This window comes from Balaenoptera borealis, assembly GCF_965194805.1.
Source record: "Balaenoptera borealis genome assembly, chromosome: 13".
In the NCBI taxonomy this organism is placed as follows: Eukaryota; Metazoa; Chordata; class Mammalia; order Artiodactyla; family Balaenopteridae; genus Balaenoptera; species Balaenoptera borealis.
Window position 1 is genome coordinate 71974127 of NC_138870.1, and position 17081 is coordinate 71991207.

Consider the following 17081-nt stretch of genomic DNA (forward strand, 5'->3'; position numbering starts at 1 on the left):
GACAGAGCTTGTAGCCTAATTTAGCAAGGTGTGTTTGGCAACATGCTAAGTGTAGGGAAAGGCAACCATTTACTAAAATTCAGGTAGGAAAATCTATTTCAGGATCTTAAGTTTGGATCAAGTCAGCAAGTCTTATCAATTTGACCAGGTAGTAAAAATAATTTATGAATAAAATATAGACAGGGAGAAATGAATGACTGAAAAAAAGGTTGTTGTGACATCCAGTCCTAGGGCAGAAGCAGTTGACTCTTCCCCCTGATTTGGTTTCCCTGTGATGTGTGGCCATAGCCAGGAAGATCCTTGTTTTTCTGAGTACTTGAGAGGAATATAAGATATCTTACAGAAGAACCAATGATCTGATTATGTTTAAAATTCCTTTACCTGACTTAATCCACCTGTAGAAAAAGATAAGTCTAGGGAGTAGTCGCTGTTCCCTCCCTTGTCTAAGGTCACTGCAAACCTGTGACATTCTCTTTCTAGATGTATTGGTTTCTTGAATTTGTTAATTGACGTTTAGTTAAGAAAACAGCAGCATTTTTACACCAAGTCAAACACCTGTGTGATTTGCTACTCATTGATAAGTTGAGTATCACAGAAGAGTTATTATCTTTTTGCCAGAAAATCTATTTTTCTTTCTTTTTTCTTTAAAGCTCAGTTTCCACATAAATTTCTAATGTTACAGTGTTTTTTAGGGAAACCTGGTATGTTTCCACATGTTTTAGAACAGAACCTGTCAACTTCTAGTTTAGAAACATCTGTTTCTAAGAGCAATTTAAGCTGTATAGCATGGAGGAAAGAGTATAACCCAGTGCAGTGGTTCTTAAAGGTGTATCCCCCAGACCAGCAGCTTCATCATCACTTGGAAGCCTGTTAGAAATGCAAAATCTTGGACACTGTCCGGATCCACTGAATCAGAAGCTAGCAGATGATTCCCAGTAATCTGTTTTATCAAGCCCTTTGTGTGATTCAGTGTGCACTAAAGTTTGGAAATCATTGTGTTTTTAAACAAGGACATCTTCCTCCTGCCCCGTGTTTTGTGATCCTGGGCAAGTAACTTACCTTTTCTATGGCTCTGAATCTTCATTAGTAAAATGAGGATAAAAATGGTACCTATCTTATGGTATAGCCATTAGATTTGAATGGGATAATACACATATCTTGTTGATAACAATTCCTAGAACACGGTAAGCACACAAAAATCTATTATTTTCTATTACTAGGCCTACCAGTTCGTATTCAGTCACCAAGTATTTAGTGTATGCCTGCTATATGCAACCAGTGTCCTAACATGTTAGACATTATAAGGGAAATTCAATGTAACCCATGATTTCAAGTCATTTTTATAATCTTGTTAGGGATAGAAAATGTATTCAAAAATGATAACCATGAAAACTAATGGTAACAAACACTGAAACAGCATTGACTTTGTGCCCAACACCGTTCTCATCATTCTCATTTAATCCTCACAATATGCCTGATGAAATAGCAACCTAGTGTCCCCATTTTATACTTAAGAACACTGAGTTCCCAAAAGGCTAAGTAGCCTGCCCAGTTTCACACAGCTGGCAAGTCAAAGACCCAGGATTCAAATCCATGCAGTCTAGCTCCAGAATCTGTGCTCTTAACTCTTAGATTTTAGTACCTAATAAAATGTAAGTGTCAGATGATTATTGTAGGCAAGAGGTATGCTTTAGAAATTTGGAAATATTATCTTAATTTAGTGTGACCAGGGAAAACTGCCTGCTCTGAAGAGGCAAACTTTGAGTTAAACCTCAAAAGTTTGGTAAGACTGAAAATCAGGGACTTCCCTGGTGGTCCAGTGGTTAAGACTCTGCTCTCTCAATGCAGGGGGCACGGGTTCAATCCCTTGTCGGGAAACTAAATCCTACATGCTGCACGACGTGTCCAAAAAATAAATAAATTAAATTAAATTAAAAAAAAAAACGGAAAACAAAATTAAAAGAAAAGAAAGCACTTCTGATGGAGGAAATATCCAAAAAAGGAGGGAATGTGAAAGGTGAAGTTAGGCTCTGTTAGAAGGCCAGTCTATTCAGGTAAAGTGGGTATAGTGGTAATACCATTGGAAAGAAGTAAGAAATCAAGTACTTATGCTTACAGTGTGTCAGAGAGTGGGCTAAGTACCTATACATATTCCTTCATTTCACAGCAGCTAAGTTAGGTTCTGTAATTATCATTCTCATTTTACAGAGTATTTACTGAAGCTTAGATACCCTGTGACTTACCCAGTTATGAAGTAAGTGTCAGGGGTGGAATTTGAGTTCTGAAGCCTAGAATTTAAACATTGTACTCTGCGGCTTTATGTGCTGTATTACTGCCAGATTGTAAAGGGTTTCATATGCGAGGATAAAATGTCTCCTTTATCCTGTGGTCATGGAAAGGGACTGTAACATAGTGGATATATACATGGGCCTTGTGAGTAAACTGCTCAGGTGCATATCTAGTTCCACCACTTCCTGGTTGTTTGCCTTGCTCAAGTTACTTAATCTTGCTATGTCTCTTCCTTCATCTGTAAAATGGGTATAATAATAGTACCTATCTCATAGGATCTATTCATTAGGGTAGTATAGGTTATACCACACAACAACAAACTCAGAAATCTATGTGTTAATACATTAGGAGGTTTTTGTTTGTTTGTTTACATTATGTCTGATGTGAGTTTGGCCTGTCTAATCTAAGCAGACTCAGAAACTCAGGCTGCTTCCATTTTGTGACTCTGTGTCACATAACTTCAACATAACCTCACTTTTTTAGGTAGTAGATTGTGGTGGGGAAAATGACCACCAGGAAAACAACTGACATTTAACCACTCTGCCCTCAAAAGTGGCAGTGATCACTCCTCTCATACTGTATTAACTGTAACTAGTCACATGGCCAAACTAACTGCAAAAAAACCCTGGGAAAAATAGAGAAGAACACAAGTATCAGAGCATACCAACAGTCTCTATGAGGAATAAATATGTTACCACATGACAGCACTTTATAGTAGTGCCTGTCAGAAAACATACTTGATAATGCTAGCCATTATTTTTAAGGATCTATAGAGAAATTTTGAATAGTTGTATGAAAATGAAAATAGTATTTGGGGAAGCTTGTTTTTAGTAGAAAAGTGACAAGAGATTAGGGGAAAGTAGCCAAATTAAATGAAAATCCAAGCATTAAAAAATGGCTAAAATTAAGTAGTAGAAGTGACCCCAGATAATTGTACAGATCCTTATAGTTTAGAGTCCTTGTATGCCTTGTATTTAGTAGACACCCAAAATTATTTGTTGGAGGAATACATTACTGAATTTAATTACATTATAATGTGTAAAAGCTTGAAAAAATGCATGTTTCAGCCCCTCTAATTTTTCTACTGAATTTATTCAATTTTATTTTAGTGATTGAAAATGTTATTTTCTATAAATTGAAAATTTATATTATTGTTGATTTGCAGTAATTATCAATATCTGGAGTTCTAAAATTGGAGTCCTCAGACTCCTAGGGAACCATAGTATTTATCAGATTCTCCAAGTTTCCTGAGAAGCTGATCTTTTTATTATAGGAAATGTCAACTATTAGTTAATGTCAAATCATAAGGTGATCAGAAATTAAAACTATTTAAAGATTTTGTGTGCATATGTGAAAAGGCCACCTAGATATGTTTCTAGACCTCTTACCAGCTTGGTGAAGGAATCCCTTTTCTGGAATAGAAGCAGTCAAGGTCCCCATCCAGATGCACTAGCTCACATTCTAGGGCTGTGCTTCTCTTACATTGAGATTTAAAGCACTAATCCCCCAAGTTTTGGGTCCTCATTTCTAGGAACCAGATCTTAGAGTGAAATTTCCCATACAAAAAGAAGAGTGTAATCATGTCTGAAAGACTGCTTAGCAGGTGATATTATTTATAATGAAAATGTCTGATGGGTTGTTTCTAGAGAGATATTTTCCCAAGTAATTCTATAGAACAAGTTATATAGTTGGCATACAGTGACAAATAAAAATAGCAGCTGTGCCCATTATTCAGAGCAAGTTCTTTGGGGGGCAATGGTTTTTCTGTTAGGTGTTGGGCAAATAGGACATGAATTCTCTTGCTGATCTGGTATCAGTTACCATCTGAACAGCTGCTATGTTGCAAGTTGCAACAACTAGAAACAAACCTATGTCCTGAGTAACCTTTTAATTTATTTATTTTTCATTATTTTGTTTGTAGAAAGCATAAGCACTATTTTATTGAATAAAATGTGCTTCTTGTAAAATCTATTGATATAACACTGTAATACGTATATAAAGATAAACATTCACATTTTATTATACTTACTAAGTATATATACTTTATAGTTTTAAAGAAAATATTTAATTAGAAATAATCAATACTGAAAGAGAATAGGTAGTATTTATATATACAATTATTTAGCTATTACAATTTCTATGTTTAAGTGAACTTTTATGGACTAGACTAATAGCAACTTGAAAATGTTACCTATCAAATTTCACTTAGATCAGTTGCTCTAATACAGCTTTCATAATTTTAAGAAGAAATTCATTTATCTAAAGAGGTTAAAATCTAGTAATCTATAAAATATGGATTTGTTAATGAAAGGATCAACTCAAACTTTAACCAGTATGTTCCAATGAACTTTACATAACCCCTTGATACCAACGAAGGGATTAGTTATAGATTTTCCCAATTGGCTTCTTACTTTCATGTCTAGCCAGTGATAACATGAACAAAACTGATGTACTAAAAGAAATCTCTTTTTAAAACTTAATCCACAGACTCAGTTTGGAATTTCCTTTGGGAATGTGCTTCATTCATTAATGATTAATAGAGCTTCTTAAGTGACAGAATATTCACCAGGAAGTTTTCACTAAATGAAATATTGATTCAGCCCTTGACTAGGAGGAGCCCAGCTGGAAAAACTAAGGCTGAGATCTCACAGTGTACTTATACTTCATTTTGAACATGAATCAACTTGTTACAGCACTTTCAAATATATTTATCATAGGCTCTTTATAAGGCTGCATTTGAATTTAAGGCCAATTCATGCACTACTAACTTATACAAATCTGACTATTGTTCCTTAAAAAAAAGATTTAAGAAAAAAATGTTTAAATAAAACACGAACTCCAATCTGAATATTTATTATGTGATTCACAAATTTGAAGACACTGTCGTATTCTTGAAGATCCAAGCAAACTAAATTTTTACATCCAAAGAAGTTCAAAATATTGCGACTAAAATAAACTGGGAACTTTTAATGTAAAGGTGATGAGTGTAATATCAAAATATTCCAAATGTAAAAATTCAAGCACTGTTGACCCACATTCTCTAGAATTATTGTGTGTAGCTAAAATATTATACTTGATATCTATATCAATAACCATGTCCAAAATATAGCATTTGATGATAAAACTATCATTTTGCTGATCCGTGTCAATTAACATCTCAACAGCTTCCACATGATGCCAGTTGCAACACCTAGAAAGAACTCTAATGTCCTGTATTACCTTTGAAATTATTTTTCATTACTTTGGTTGTCTGGAGCATAAGCATTTTTTTATTAGGTAAAATGTTTGTGGTAAAATACTGATCTGTTCCTTAATCTGATAAAGCAAATTCTTATATTTTTGCCTCTTGGATTATATTAGATTATTTGGTTAAAATGGCTCTTTATTCCAACCATCAATTATTTCTGAGTAGAAAGCTGATTTCTTTATTTATTTGGTATGTACTCTCTAATTTTAGAGTTACAGGGATAGTTTTCTTTAAAAAGTTCACAGCATTTATATAAAACCAATGGCAGTGTTAATCAGTGACATATCATTGGAATGTAACTGCCCAGGACCACAGTATCCCTTATTTTAGCAAATTCTTCTGATATCATTGATATATAGACTATGGTATAAGTTTCCATGCAAGCCTTTTTTTTAATTTAGGACAATTTGCAAATGATTTGAATTTCAGAGTGTCTTTAAGAGTTATTTTTGTTTCTTTTTTTTTTTTTACTTTAAACCCTATCATCTCTGATTTTAGCATAACGTGCTGAGGTCTATTTTCTTCCCAGTGTAGTAGTTTTACTCTTTAAGGTGCACAAGAAAGACTATGTTTTAAAAATACAGATTCCCCTGAACCTGCCAGTAGAGGTCTATGTGTAGCTGAAGACTCTGCATTTTAAAAAGCACCCCAAGTACCACTGATACAGTAGTTCAAGGACAATCTTTTCAGAAACACTACCCTTCAGGGCTGGAGGCACACATAGGGATCTAGCTTGAATTCTCATCTCAATGAATTTCGAGAGTGACTAACACAAAGGGTAGATGTGGTGGACCCTGAGGTTCTTATGTTAGCAACATGAGCATTGCCTTCCTTTTGCTGACACCTCCTCATTTAGCCAAACTGAGACCTGAAAGATGACCACTCAAGAGTGTCTCATAGGTGTTACTGCATCTGCAGTACCACTGTGGGTCCACCATCCTGGTAAAAAGTTTTGTACACACAAAAGCTTGCTGAAATGGTTATACACTAGAAGAAAAGAAAATCAGCATTACCTAACTGCTAAGAAATCAAACTTATAATAAGGTAATATGCTTTATTAATTTTCCTTATAAGACACACCTTTTTCAAAGATTAGAGCCTGTCACTGGCACACGTCATTCCTTCTGCTAGTCAGGTCCACTCTGGAGACCAGGGTACCAGGTAGAAATTCGCTTGGTACACAAAGAATTAGAACTGTTGGCTATTCTCAAGAACTATTTCCATCAAGTTATTAAAGTCTTTTATTTGATCTTCTATAATTTAGGAAATTTACTTTGAAGAAACAGGACCAGTAATAGAATTAGAGCATCTTTTTTAAGCTGGATGAACACCAATGCAGTCTTAACTTTCAATACCCTTTATTATCGCATCTCAAAAATCATTATTTCATACCTGGCATTTTATAATTATAACTAAATAAGTTATTTTGACATTACTTTGACATTACAGTCATATCTTGAAGAAACCTTGACACTGGGTATTTTGATAAAGATTTAGAATACAGTGTAGCTTCCTTAGTACTGTAATAAATTATTTGGTAGGGTGGAATATTTCCTTGCTTTGATGAGAGCCTCAGTTAAAGATTTCATGTTATATTTAATATTGTACCTCTGAGGTGAACACCTCTGATTACCTCATCACCTGTGATGAATAGATATTATCTTAATGTAACATCCTGCTTTCAAACCATATCTTAAAACGAATCTAAGCAGAAACACAATATATGCCATTTATTTAACGCTTTGTGGTAAACATGGTAGGTAGTTTTTGATTTGGCAAGCATTTCTAGCTTCAAACCTCCTAAAAAGTTCAAAATATGTGGGCTCAAATTTTCTTAATAGCTTTAACTCTTTATTAGCAAACCATTAAGCTTTTGTCTGCTTCTTAACATTGTAAAACATCTGATAATTACCCTGAAGAACCAAATCTAATCCTTTCTCTCTTTCCTTATTAAATATCTGTAAGAAAAAAAAAAGCATCATTTCTGGAGTGGTGGAAGGATGTAGAGAGCTAGTCAACTGTGTCCTCAGTAAATGAAAAACTGTGGTATTCCTCTATTTTGTTTCATCGAAAGAGATATATTTGTACCTCTCTGATGATTATTTTATTTAATACCAAGGCTACCAAGATCATAACTCTACACAGGGATGCATTATGATCTTGGCTGGCCCTATGCATTTTTGCCTTAATGGACCACTTCCTCCATTAAAAAAATAATTAAAATTATATTTTACAACTGTGTTTGCATAAATAGATATACCAATCCTGACTTTACAGTCTAGGTAAAAGGAATAACTGTTGTTAGGGCTTTGCCTTCTTAACTCTTAGTATTTTAGTAATCTTACCCTCCCATCCTTCATTTAGCGTTTAGGAACTGTTTTTTAATTAATGAATTCTGTTTTTTAGAGCAATTTTAGGTTAACAGCAAAATTGGGCAGAAAGTACAGAGAATTCCCACATACCCCCAGTCCCCACACATGTACAGCCCCCCTCACTGTAAATACCCACACCAAAGCAGTACACTTTTAACAATCAGTGAACCTACATTGACACATCAGTATCACCCAAATTCCATAGTTTTATATAGGAGTTCACTCTTGGTGTTCTACATTCTATGGGTTTTGAAAAATGTGCAATGACATGCATCCACCGTGTGGTATTATATGGAATCGTTTTACTGCCCTAAAAATCCTCTGTGCTTTTCCTTTTTATCCCTCCCTCTACTTTAACCCCTAGCAACCATTAATCTTTTTGTCTCCATAGTTTTGCTTTTTTTCCAGAATGTAACACAGTTGGAATCATACAACATACAGCCTTTTCAGATTGGCTTTTTCCAATTAGTAATATGCATTTAAGTTTCCTCTATGTTTGTTCATGTCTGGATAGCTCATTTCTTTTTAATGCTAAATAATATTGCATTGTATGGATGTATCACAGTTTATTTATCAATTACCTACTGAAGGACATCTTGGTTGCTTTCAAGTTCTGGCTGATACAAATAAAACGGCTATAAATATGTGTGGGTAGGTTTTTGTGTGGACATACATTTTCAGTTCATTTGGGTAAATACCAAGGAACCTGATTGCTAGATCAAATGATAAAAATATGTTTAGTTTTGTAAGGAACCACCAAACTATCTTCCACAGTGTCTCTACCATTTTTCATTACCACCAACACTTAATGAGTATTCCTATTTCTCCACATCGTTATCAGTGTTTTGGATTGTGGACATTTTAATAGGTATGTAGTAGTATCTCGTTATAATTTGCAATTCATTAATTAATGCTTATTTGTCATATTTATATCTCTTTTGGTGAGATGTCTTTTAAGGAGTTTGGCTCATTTTTTAACCAAGACATTCATTTTCTTATCATTGAGTTTTAAGCGTTCTTTGCATATTTTGGATAACAGTCATATATCAGATATGTCTTTTGCAAACACTTTCTCCCAGTGTATGACTTTTCATCTCATTTACTTGACAATGTCCCTAGGAGCAGGAATTTTTAATTTTAATGAACTTCAACTCATTAATAATTTAGATGTGTATTTTGTATTGTATATAAAAAGTCATCACCATACCCAAGGTCATCTAGATTTTCTTCTATTTTTTCTTCTAGGAGTTTTGGGGTTTCGCATTTTGCTTTTAGATCTGTGATCCTTTTTGAGTTAATTTTTGTGAAAGATGAGAGGTCTGTGTCTGTATGTCTAGATTCCTTTTTTTTTTTTTTTTTTACATGGCTATGTTCAGTTGTTCTAGCACCAGTAGTTGAAAAGACTTATCTTTTTTCCATTGTATTACTTTTGCTCATTTGTCAAAGATCAGTTTACTGTATTATGTGGGTCTATTTCTGGGTTCTCTCTTCTGTTCCGTTGATCTATTTGACTATTCTTTTGCCATTACCACATTATCCTGATTACTGTAGCTTCATAGATAATCTTGAAGTCAACTAGTGTCAGTCTTCCAACTTTTTTCTTCTCTTTCAAAATTAAGTTGGCTATATGCTTGTTTTGCCTCTTCATATAAACTTTAGAATCAATTCTTGATATCCACAAAATATCTTGCTGGTATTTTAGTTGGAATTGTGTTATATCTATAGATCAATTAGGGGAAAACGGACTTCTTGACAGTATTGAATCTTCTTATCCACAAAGATTTTTTTCATGTGACATCTTTCCATTTATTTAGTCTTTGGTATCTTTTGTCACTGATTTGTAGTTTTCCTCATAGGAATTGTTAGTTTTTTAGTAAGAAGTTTTACTCATTCAAGAAGTTTATTTTGCCCCTGTGATCATCAATAGCCTTGTGAAAAGAAGCCCACACACTCTTCTTGTGAAAGGCTTGGGAAGTACTTTGAGGTGGCTGGGCTTGGTGGACCGCTCTTGCTTTCTGATCTGGTTTTTCATATCATTGGCCTTTTAAATTGATAAAGACTTTTGCTCATATCTGGGAGATTCTTATTATAATCCTTACTAAGATTCAAGGAGAAATATCATAAATTTAAATATTCCAGATCATGTAATATGGGGTAATCACCACCCCTTTTGTTTTGGTTTAACCCTCCACTCACTGTATTTCACTGAGAAACAATCAGAATTCACACTTTTTCTGAAATAAACAGCAACTTTCGATTGAATTATTTTAATTATCTTATGTTTAAAAGAGTGTGTCTGGGCTTCCCTGGTGGCGCAGTGGTTAAGAATCTGCCTGCCAATGCAGGGGACACAGCTTCAAGCCCTGGTCAAGGAAGATCCCACATGCTGTGGAGCAACTAAGCCCATGAGCCACAACTATTGAGTCTGTGCTCTAGAGCCCATGAGCCACAACTACTGAAGCCCACACACCTAGACCCCGTGCTTCACAACAAGAGAAGCCACCACAATGAGAAGCCCACACACCGCAATAAACAGTAACCACTGCTCGCCACAACTAGAGAAAGCCCGCGTGCAGCAAAAAAGACCCAACTCAGTTAAAAATTTTAAAAAAGTAAAATAAAAGAGTGTGTCTGATACTGTTCTTCTCATAATGCAGTCTTTTATCTATTCCCAGCCCAAGTTTCCAACTGCTTGAATTTACCATTTGTTTTTTACAAGAAAATGGTTAGAAAAAACCACATTCACAGAAAGATAGACAAGATGAAAAGGCAGAGGGCTATGTACCAGATGAAGGCACAAGATAAAACCCCAGAAAAACAACTAAATGAAGTGGAGATAGGCAACCTTCCAGAAAAAGAATTCAGAATAATGATAGTGAAGATGATCCAGGACCTCGGAAAAAGAATGGAGGCAAAGATCGAGAAGATGCAAGAAATGTTTAACAAAGACCTAGAAGAATTAAAGAACAAACAAACAGAGATGAACAATACACTAACTGAAATGAAAACTACACTAGAAGGAATCAATAGCAGAATAACAGAGGGAAAAGAACGGATAAGTGACCTGGAAGACAGAATGGTGGAATTCACGGCTGCGGAACAGAATAAAGAAAAAAGAATGAAAAGAAATGAAGACAGCCTAAGAGACCTCTGGGACAACATTAAACGCAACAACATTCGCATTATAGGGGTCCCAGAAGGAAAAGAGAGAGAGAAAGGACCAGAGAAAATATTTGAAGAGATTATAGTCAAAAACTTCCCTAACATGGGAAAGGAAATAGCCACCCAAGTCTGGGAAGCGCAGTGAGTCCCATACAGGATAAACCCAAGGAGAAACATGCCAAGACACACAGTAATCAAATTGGTAAAAATTAAAGACAAAGAGAAATTATTGAAAGCAGCAAGGGAAAAATGACAAATAACATACAAGGGAACTCCCATAAGGTTAACAGCAGATTTCTCAGCAGAAACTCTGCAAGCCAGAAGTGAGTGGCATGATATATTTAAAGTGGTGACAGGGAAGAACCTACAACCAATATAACTCTACCTGGCAAGGATCTCATTCAGATTCAATGGAGAAATCAAAAGTTTTACAGACAAGCAAAAGCTAAGAGAATTCAGTGCCACCAAACCTGGTCTACAACAAATGCTAAAGGAAATCCTCTAAGTGGGAAACACAACAGAAGAAAAAGACCTACAAAAACAAACCCAAGAAAATTAAGAAAATGGTAATAGGAACATACATATCTATCATTACCTTAAATGTGAATGGATTAAATGCTCCAACCAAAAGATACAGGCTCACTGAATGAATACAAAAACAAGACCCATATATGTGCTCTCTACAAGAGACCACTTCAGACCTAGGGACACATACAGACTGAAAGTGAGGGGATGGACAAAGATATTCCATGCAAATGGAAATCAAAAGAAAGCTGGAGTAGCAATACTCATATCAGATAAAATAGGTGTTAAAATGAAGAATGTTACAAGAGACAAGGAAGGACACTACATAATGATCAAAGGATCAATCCAAGAAGAAGCTATAACAATTATAAATATATATACGCCCAATATAGGAGCACCTCAATACATAAGGCAACAGCTAGCAGCTATAAAAGAGGAAATCGACAGTAACACAATAACAGTGGGGGACTTTAACTCCTCACACCAATGGACAGATCATCCAAGCAGAAAATTAATAAGGAAACACAAGCTTTAAATGGCACAATAGACCAGATAGATTTAATTGATATTTATAGGACATTCCATCCAAAACCAGCAAATTACACTTTCCTCTCAAGTGTGCATGGAACATTCTCCAGAATTGATCACATCTTGGGTCACAAATCCAGCCTTAGTAAATTTAAGAAAATCAAAATCATATCAAGCATCTTTTTTGATGACAATGCAATGAGATTAGAAATCAATTACAGGGGAAAAAACGTAAAAAACACAAACACATGGAGGCTAAACAATACATTACTAAATAACCAAGAAATCACTGAAGAAATCAAAGTGGAAAACAAAAAATACCTAGAAAAAATGACAATGAAAATATGACGATCCAAAACCTATGGAATGCAGCAAAAGCAGTTCTAAGAGGGAAGTTTATAGCAATACAATCCTACCTCAAGAAACAACAAACATCTCAAATAAACAATCTAACCTTACACCTAAAAGAACAAACAATACCCAAAGTTAGTAGAAGGAAAGAAATCATAAAGATCAGAGCAGAAATAAGTGAAATAGAAACAAAGAAAATAATAGCAAAGATCAATGAAACTAAAAGCTGGTTCTTTGAGAAGATAAACAAAATTGACAAACCATTAGCCAGACTCATCAAGAAAAAGAGGGAGAGGGCTCAAATCATTAAAATTAGAAATGAAAAAGGATAAATTACAACAGATACCACAGAAATACGAAGCATCCTAAGAGACTGCTACAAGCAACTCTATGCCAATAAAATGGACAATCTGGAAGAAATGGACAAATTCTTAGAAAGGTATAACCTTCCAAGACTGAAGCAGGAAGAAATAGAAAATATGAACAGACCAATCACAAGTAATGAAATTGAAACTGTGATTAAAAATCTTCCAACAAAAGTCCAGGACCAGATGGCTTCACAGGTGATTTCTATCAAACATTTAGAGAAGAGCTAACACCCATCCTTCTCAAACTCTTCCAAAAAACTGCAGAGGAAGGAACACTCCCTAACTCATTCTACGAGGCCACCATCACCCTGATACCAAAACCAGACAAAGATACTACAAAAAAGAAAATTACAGACCAATATCACTGATGAATATAGATGCAAAAATCCTCAACAAAATATTAGCAGAGAATCCAACAACACATTAAAAGGATCATACACCATGATCAAGTGGGATTTATCCCAGGGATGCCAGGATTCTTCAGTATATGCAAACCAATCAATGTGATAAACCATATTAACAAATTGAAGAAGAAAACCATATGATCATCTCAATAGATGCAGAAAAAGCTTTTGACAAAATTCAACACCCATTTATGATAAAAACTCTCCAGAAAGTGGGCATAGAGGGAACCTACCTCAACATAATAAAGGCCATATATGACAAACCCACAGCAAACATCATTCTCAATGGTGAAAAACTGAAAGCATTTCCTCTAAGATCAGGAATGAGACAAGGATGTCCACTCTCACCACTATTATTCAACATAGTTCTGGAAGTCCTAGCCACAGCAATCAGAGAAGAAAAAGAAATAAAAGGAATCCAAATTGGAAAAGAAGAAGTAAAACTGTCACTGTTTGCAGATGACATGATACTATATATAGAGAATCCTAACGATGCCACCAGAAAACTACTAGAGCTAATCAATGAATTTGGTAAAGTAGCAGGATACAAAATTAATGCACAGAAATCTCTTGCATTCCTATACACTAATGATGAAAAATCTGAAAGAGAAATTAAGGAAACACTCCCATTTACCACTGCAACAAAAAGAATAAAATACCTAGGAATAAACCTACCTAGGGAGACAAAAGAGCTATATAAAGAAAACTATATGACACTGATGAAAGAAATTAAAGATGATACAAACAGATGGAGAGATATACCATGTTCTTGGATTGGAAGAATCAACATTGTGAAAATGACTATACTACCCAAAGCAATCTACAGATTCAATGCAATCCCTATCCAATTACCAATGGCATTTTTTGTGGAACTAGAACAAAAAATCTTAAAATTGTATAGGGACAGAAAAGACCCCGAATAGCCAAAGCGGTCTTGAGGGAAAAAACGGAGCTGGAGGAATCAGGCTCCCAGACTTTAGACTATACTACAAAGCTACAGTAATCAAGACAATATGGTACTGGCACAAAAACAGCAGAAACATAGATCAATGGAACAACATAGAAAGCCCAGAGATAAACCCATGCATGTATGGTCAACTAATCTATGACAAAGGAGGCAAGGATATACAATGGAGAAAAGACAGTCTCTTCAATAACTGGTGCTGGGAGAACTGGACAGCTACATGTAAAACAATGAAATTAGAACACTCCCTAACACCATACACAAAAATAAACTCAAAATGGATTAGAGACCTAAATGTAAGAGTGGACACTATAAAATTCTTAGAGGAAAACTTAGGAAGAACACTCTTTGACATAAATCACAGCAAGATCTTTTTTGATACACCTCCTAGATTAATGGAAATAAAAACAAAAATAAACAAATGGGACCTAATGAAACTTAAAAGCTTTTGCACAGCAAAGGAAACCATAAACAAGACAAAAAGACAACCCTCAGAATGGGAGAAAATATTTGCAAACGAATCAACAGACAAAGGATTAATCTCCAAAATATATAAACAGCTCATGCAGCTCAATATTAAAGAAACAAACAACCCAATCCAATAATGGGCAGAAGACCTAAATAGACATTTCTCCAGAGAAGACATACAGATGGCCAAGAAGCACATGAAAAGATGCTCAACATCACTAATTATTAGAGAAATGCAAATCAAAACTACAATGAGGAATCACCTCACACCAGTTCGAATGGGGATCATCAGAAAATCTACAAACAACAAATGCTGGAGACGGTGTGGAGAAAAGGGAACCCTCTTACACTGTTGGTGGGAATGTAAATTGATACAGCCACTATGGAGAACAGTATGGAGGTTCCTTAAAAAAAACCTCCATATGACCCAGCAATCCCACTACTGGGCGTATACCCAGAGAAAACCATAATTCAAAAAGACACATGCACCCCTATGTTCATTGCAGCGCTATTTACAGTAGCCAGGACATGGAAGCAACCTAAATGCCCATCGACAGATGAATGGGTAAAGAAGATGTGGTACATATATACAATGGAATATTACTCAGCCATAAAAAGGAACGAAATTGGGTCACTTGTAGAGACGTGGGTGGATCTAAAGACTGTCATACAGAGTGAAGTAAGTCAGAAAGAGAAACAAATATCGTATATTAACGCATATATGTGGACCCTAGAAAAATGGTAGAGATGAATTGGTTTGTCGGGCAGAAATTGAGACACAGATGCAGAGAACGAACGTGTGGACACCAAGGGGGGAAAGTGGTGAGGGTGGTGGTGGTGGTGTGATGAATTGGGAGATTGGGATTGACATATATACACTAATAAGTATAAAATGGATAGCTAATAAGAACCTGCTGTTTAATAAAATAAATAAAATAAAATTCAAAAGAAAAAAAAGAAGAAAATGGTTAAATGTGTGTCAAGATCTCTAAAACTTTGTACATGACATGATACCATAATTTTTTAAAAATAATTTAACAGTATAATTTTCTCTATGAAATCAATAAGTTTCAGAGATATACTCTGTATTTATATTATTTAAGTAATAGGCGTATAGTTATTTTAGATATAAACTCTCCTTTTCAAAATTATTAATTTTTTTTCCTGTTTTCAATAGGGATTCTCTACTTAAAATATTACCTGCTGTAAGAATCCTCAATGGTGAAATGCTAACCTCTTATTCAGAAAGTCACAGTGAAGAGCACTATGAAGTAGAATTAGAGCGTTTCCTGGTACTTTGTCAGTCCCAGATTAGAGAATTTAACTTACTAACAGAAAAATATATTGGAGAAAGGTAAGAGTGTTATCTTCCCCTTGTCATAATTAAAAGATATAATGCAATTTATACATATGAATAAAAATTATTCTGATCAATACAATGCTACTCTTTTGGACTAGTACAACGTGTTTTAGGGATATTGTCTCTTTAGAAAAGAACTTCTGGGCATCACTTTTTATTATTTGAAATGTATTAATATGTATTTTGAACATAATTTAGGATATAATTTAAAAACTAAAATTAGATGAAAATAAATGAAAGCATGAGGATAGCTTCAAGACAAGATGCAAACATTCATTCAGCTGTTCATTCAATTAATCAGTCATACATTTGTTCAACAATTATTGATGGGCAAGACATATAATAAGCTAAGTATTACACTTTACCCTCAATGAATTCATGATTACATTAAGAGAAAATTAGCTAAATAAATAGTTACAATGGAGCAAGGCAAGTTTTATAAAACATATGATATTTATTATGTATATTTATTATATGAGGAATCATATTACACATATATTTGTGTATTAAGGTATTATGGGAGCACAGTGTAGAAAAGCAGTCAACATGTGCACACATTCAGAGGACAGAGGCTGAGAGCAGAGTCCGAAAAATATATCAAAGAAAGAGAACTTCCCATTCCCCACCCTGAATTCTGAATGCATTACTAGGAATTAATTACAATTGATCTTTTTAAAACTGTATTTCCTAATTTATACTGCTCCAAAAAGATACAAATGAAAAAGGAAAATTATTTTATATTTTCCTTATGATAATTCTGCATTATAAGTGGAACAGTTATGTGCTTCCAAATGTCTAAATTTAATTACTAAATTACATATTAAATTTTTGCTATTTGTACTTTCGTACATGCTCATACTATGTAAGAGTTGGTTTTTCTATTTAAATGTTTTTAAATATAGCCTATTCATATTATAAGTAAATCTCACAGCTTTAAAAATAATTCCAATTCTTATAGTTAATGTTTACTTTTAGCAAAAACTAAGGTTATTTACATTTATCTTTTTGTAAATCTAAACTGATATCTCCTTGTGTATGTATAG

At 34.5% G+C, this 17081-nt stretch overlaps 1 protein-coding gene across 3 annotated transcripts in view; it reads left to right on the forward strand.

The window, feature by feature from the left end:
- LRRIQ1 (leucine rich repeats and IQ motif containing 1) overlaps window positions 1-17081 on the forward strand; it is a 304399-nt gene that overhangs the window by 169239 nt on the left and 118079 nt on the right. For all 3 annotated transcript variants that reach the window (XM_082351784.1, XM_082351783.1, XM_082351785.1), the window contains exon 15: window positions 15856-16032. In XM_082351784.1, coding sequence (XP_082207910.1) covers window positions 15856-16032 — 177 coding nt within the window. The remainder of the gene's footprint in view (window positions 1-15855; window positions 16033-17081) is intronic.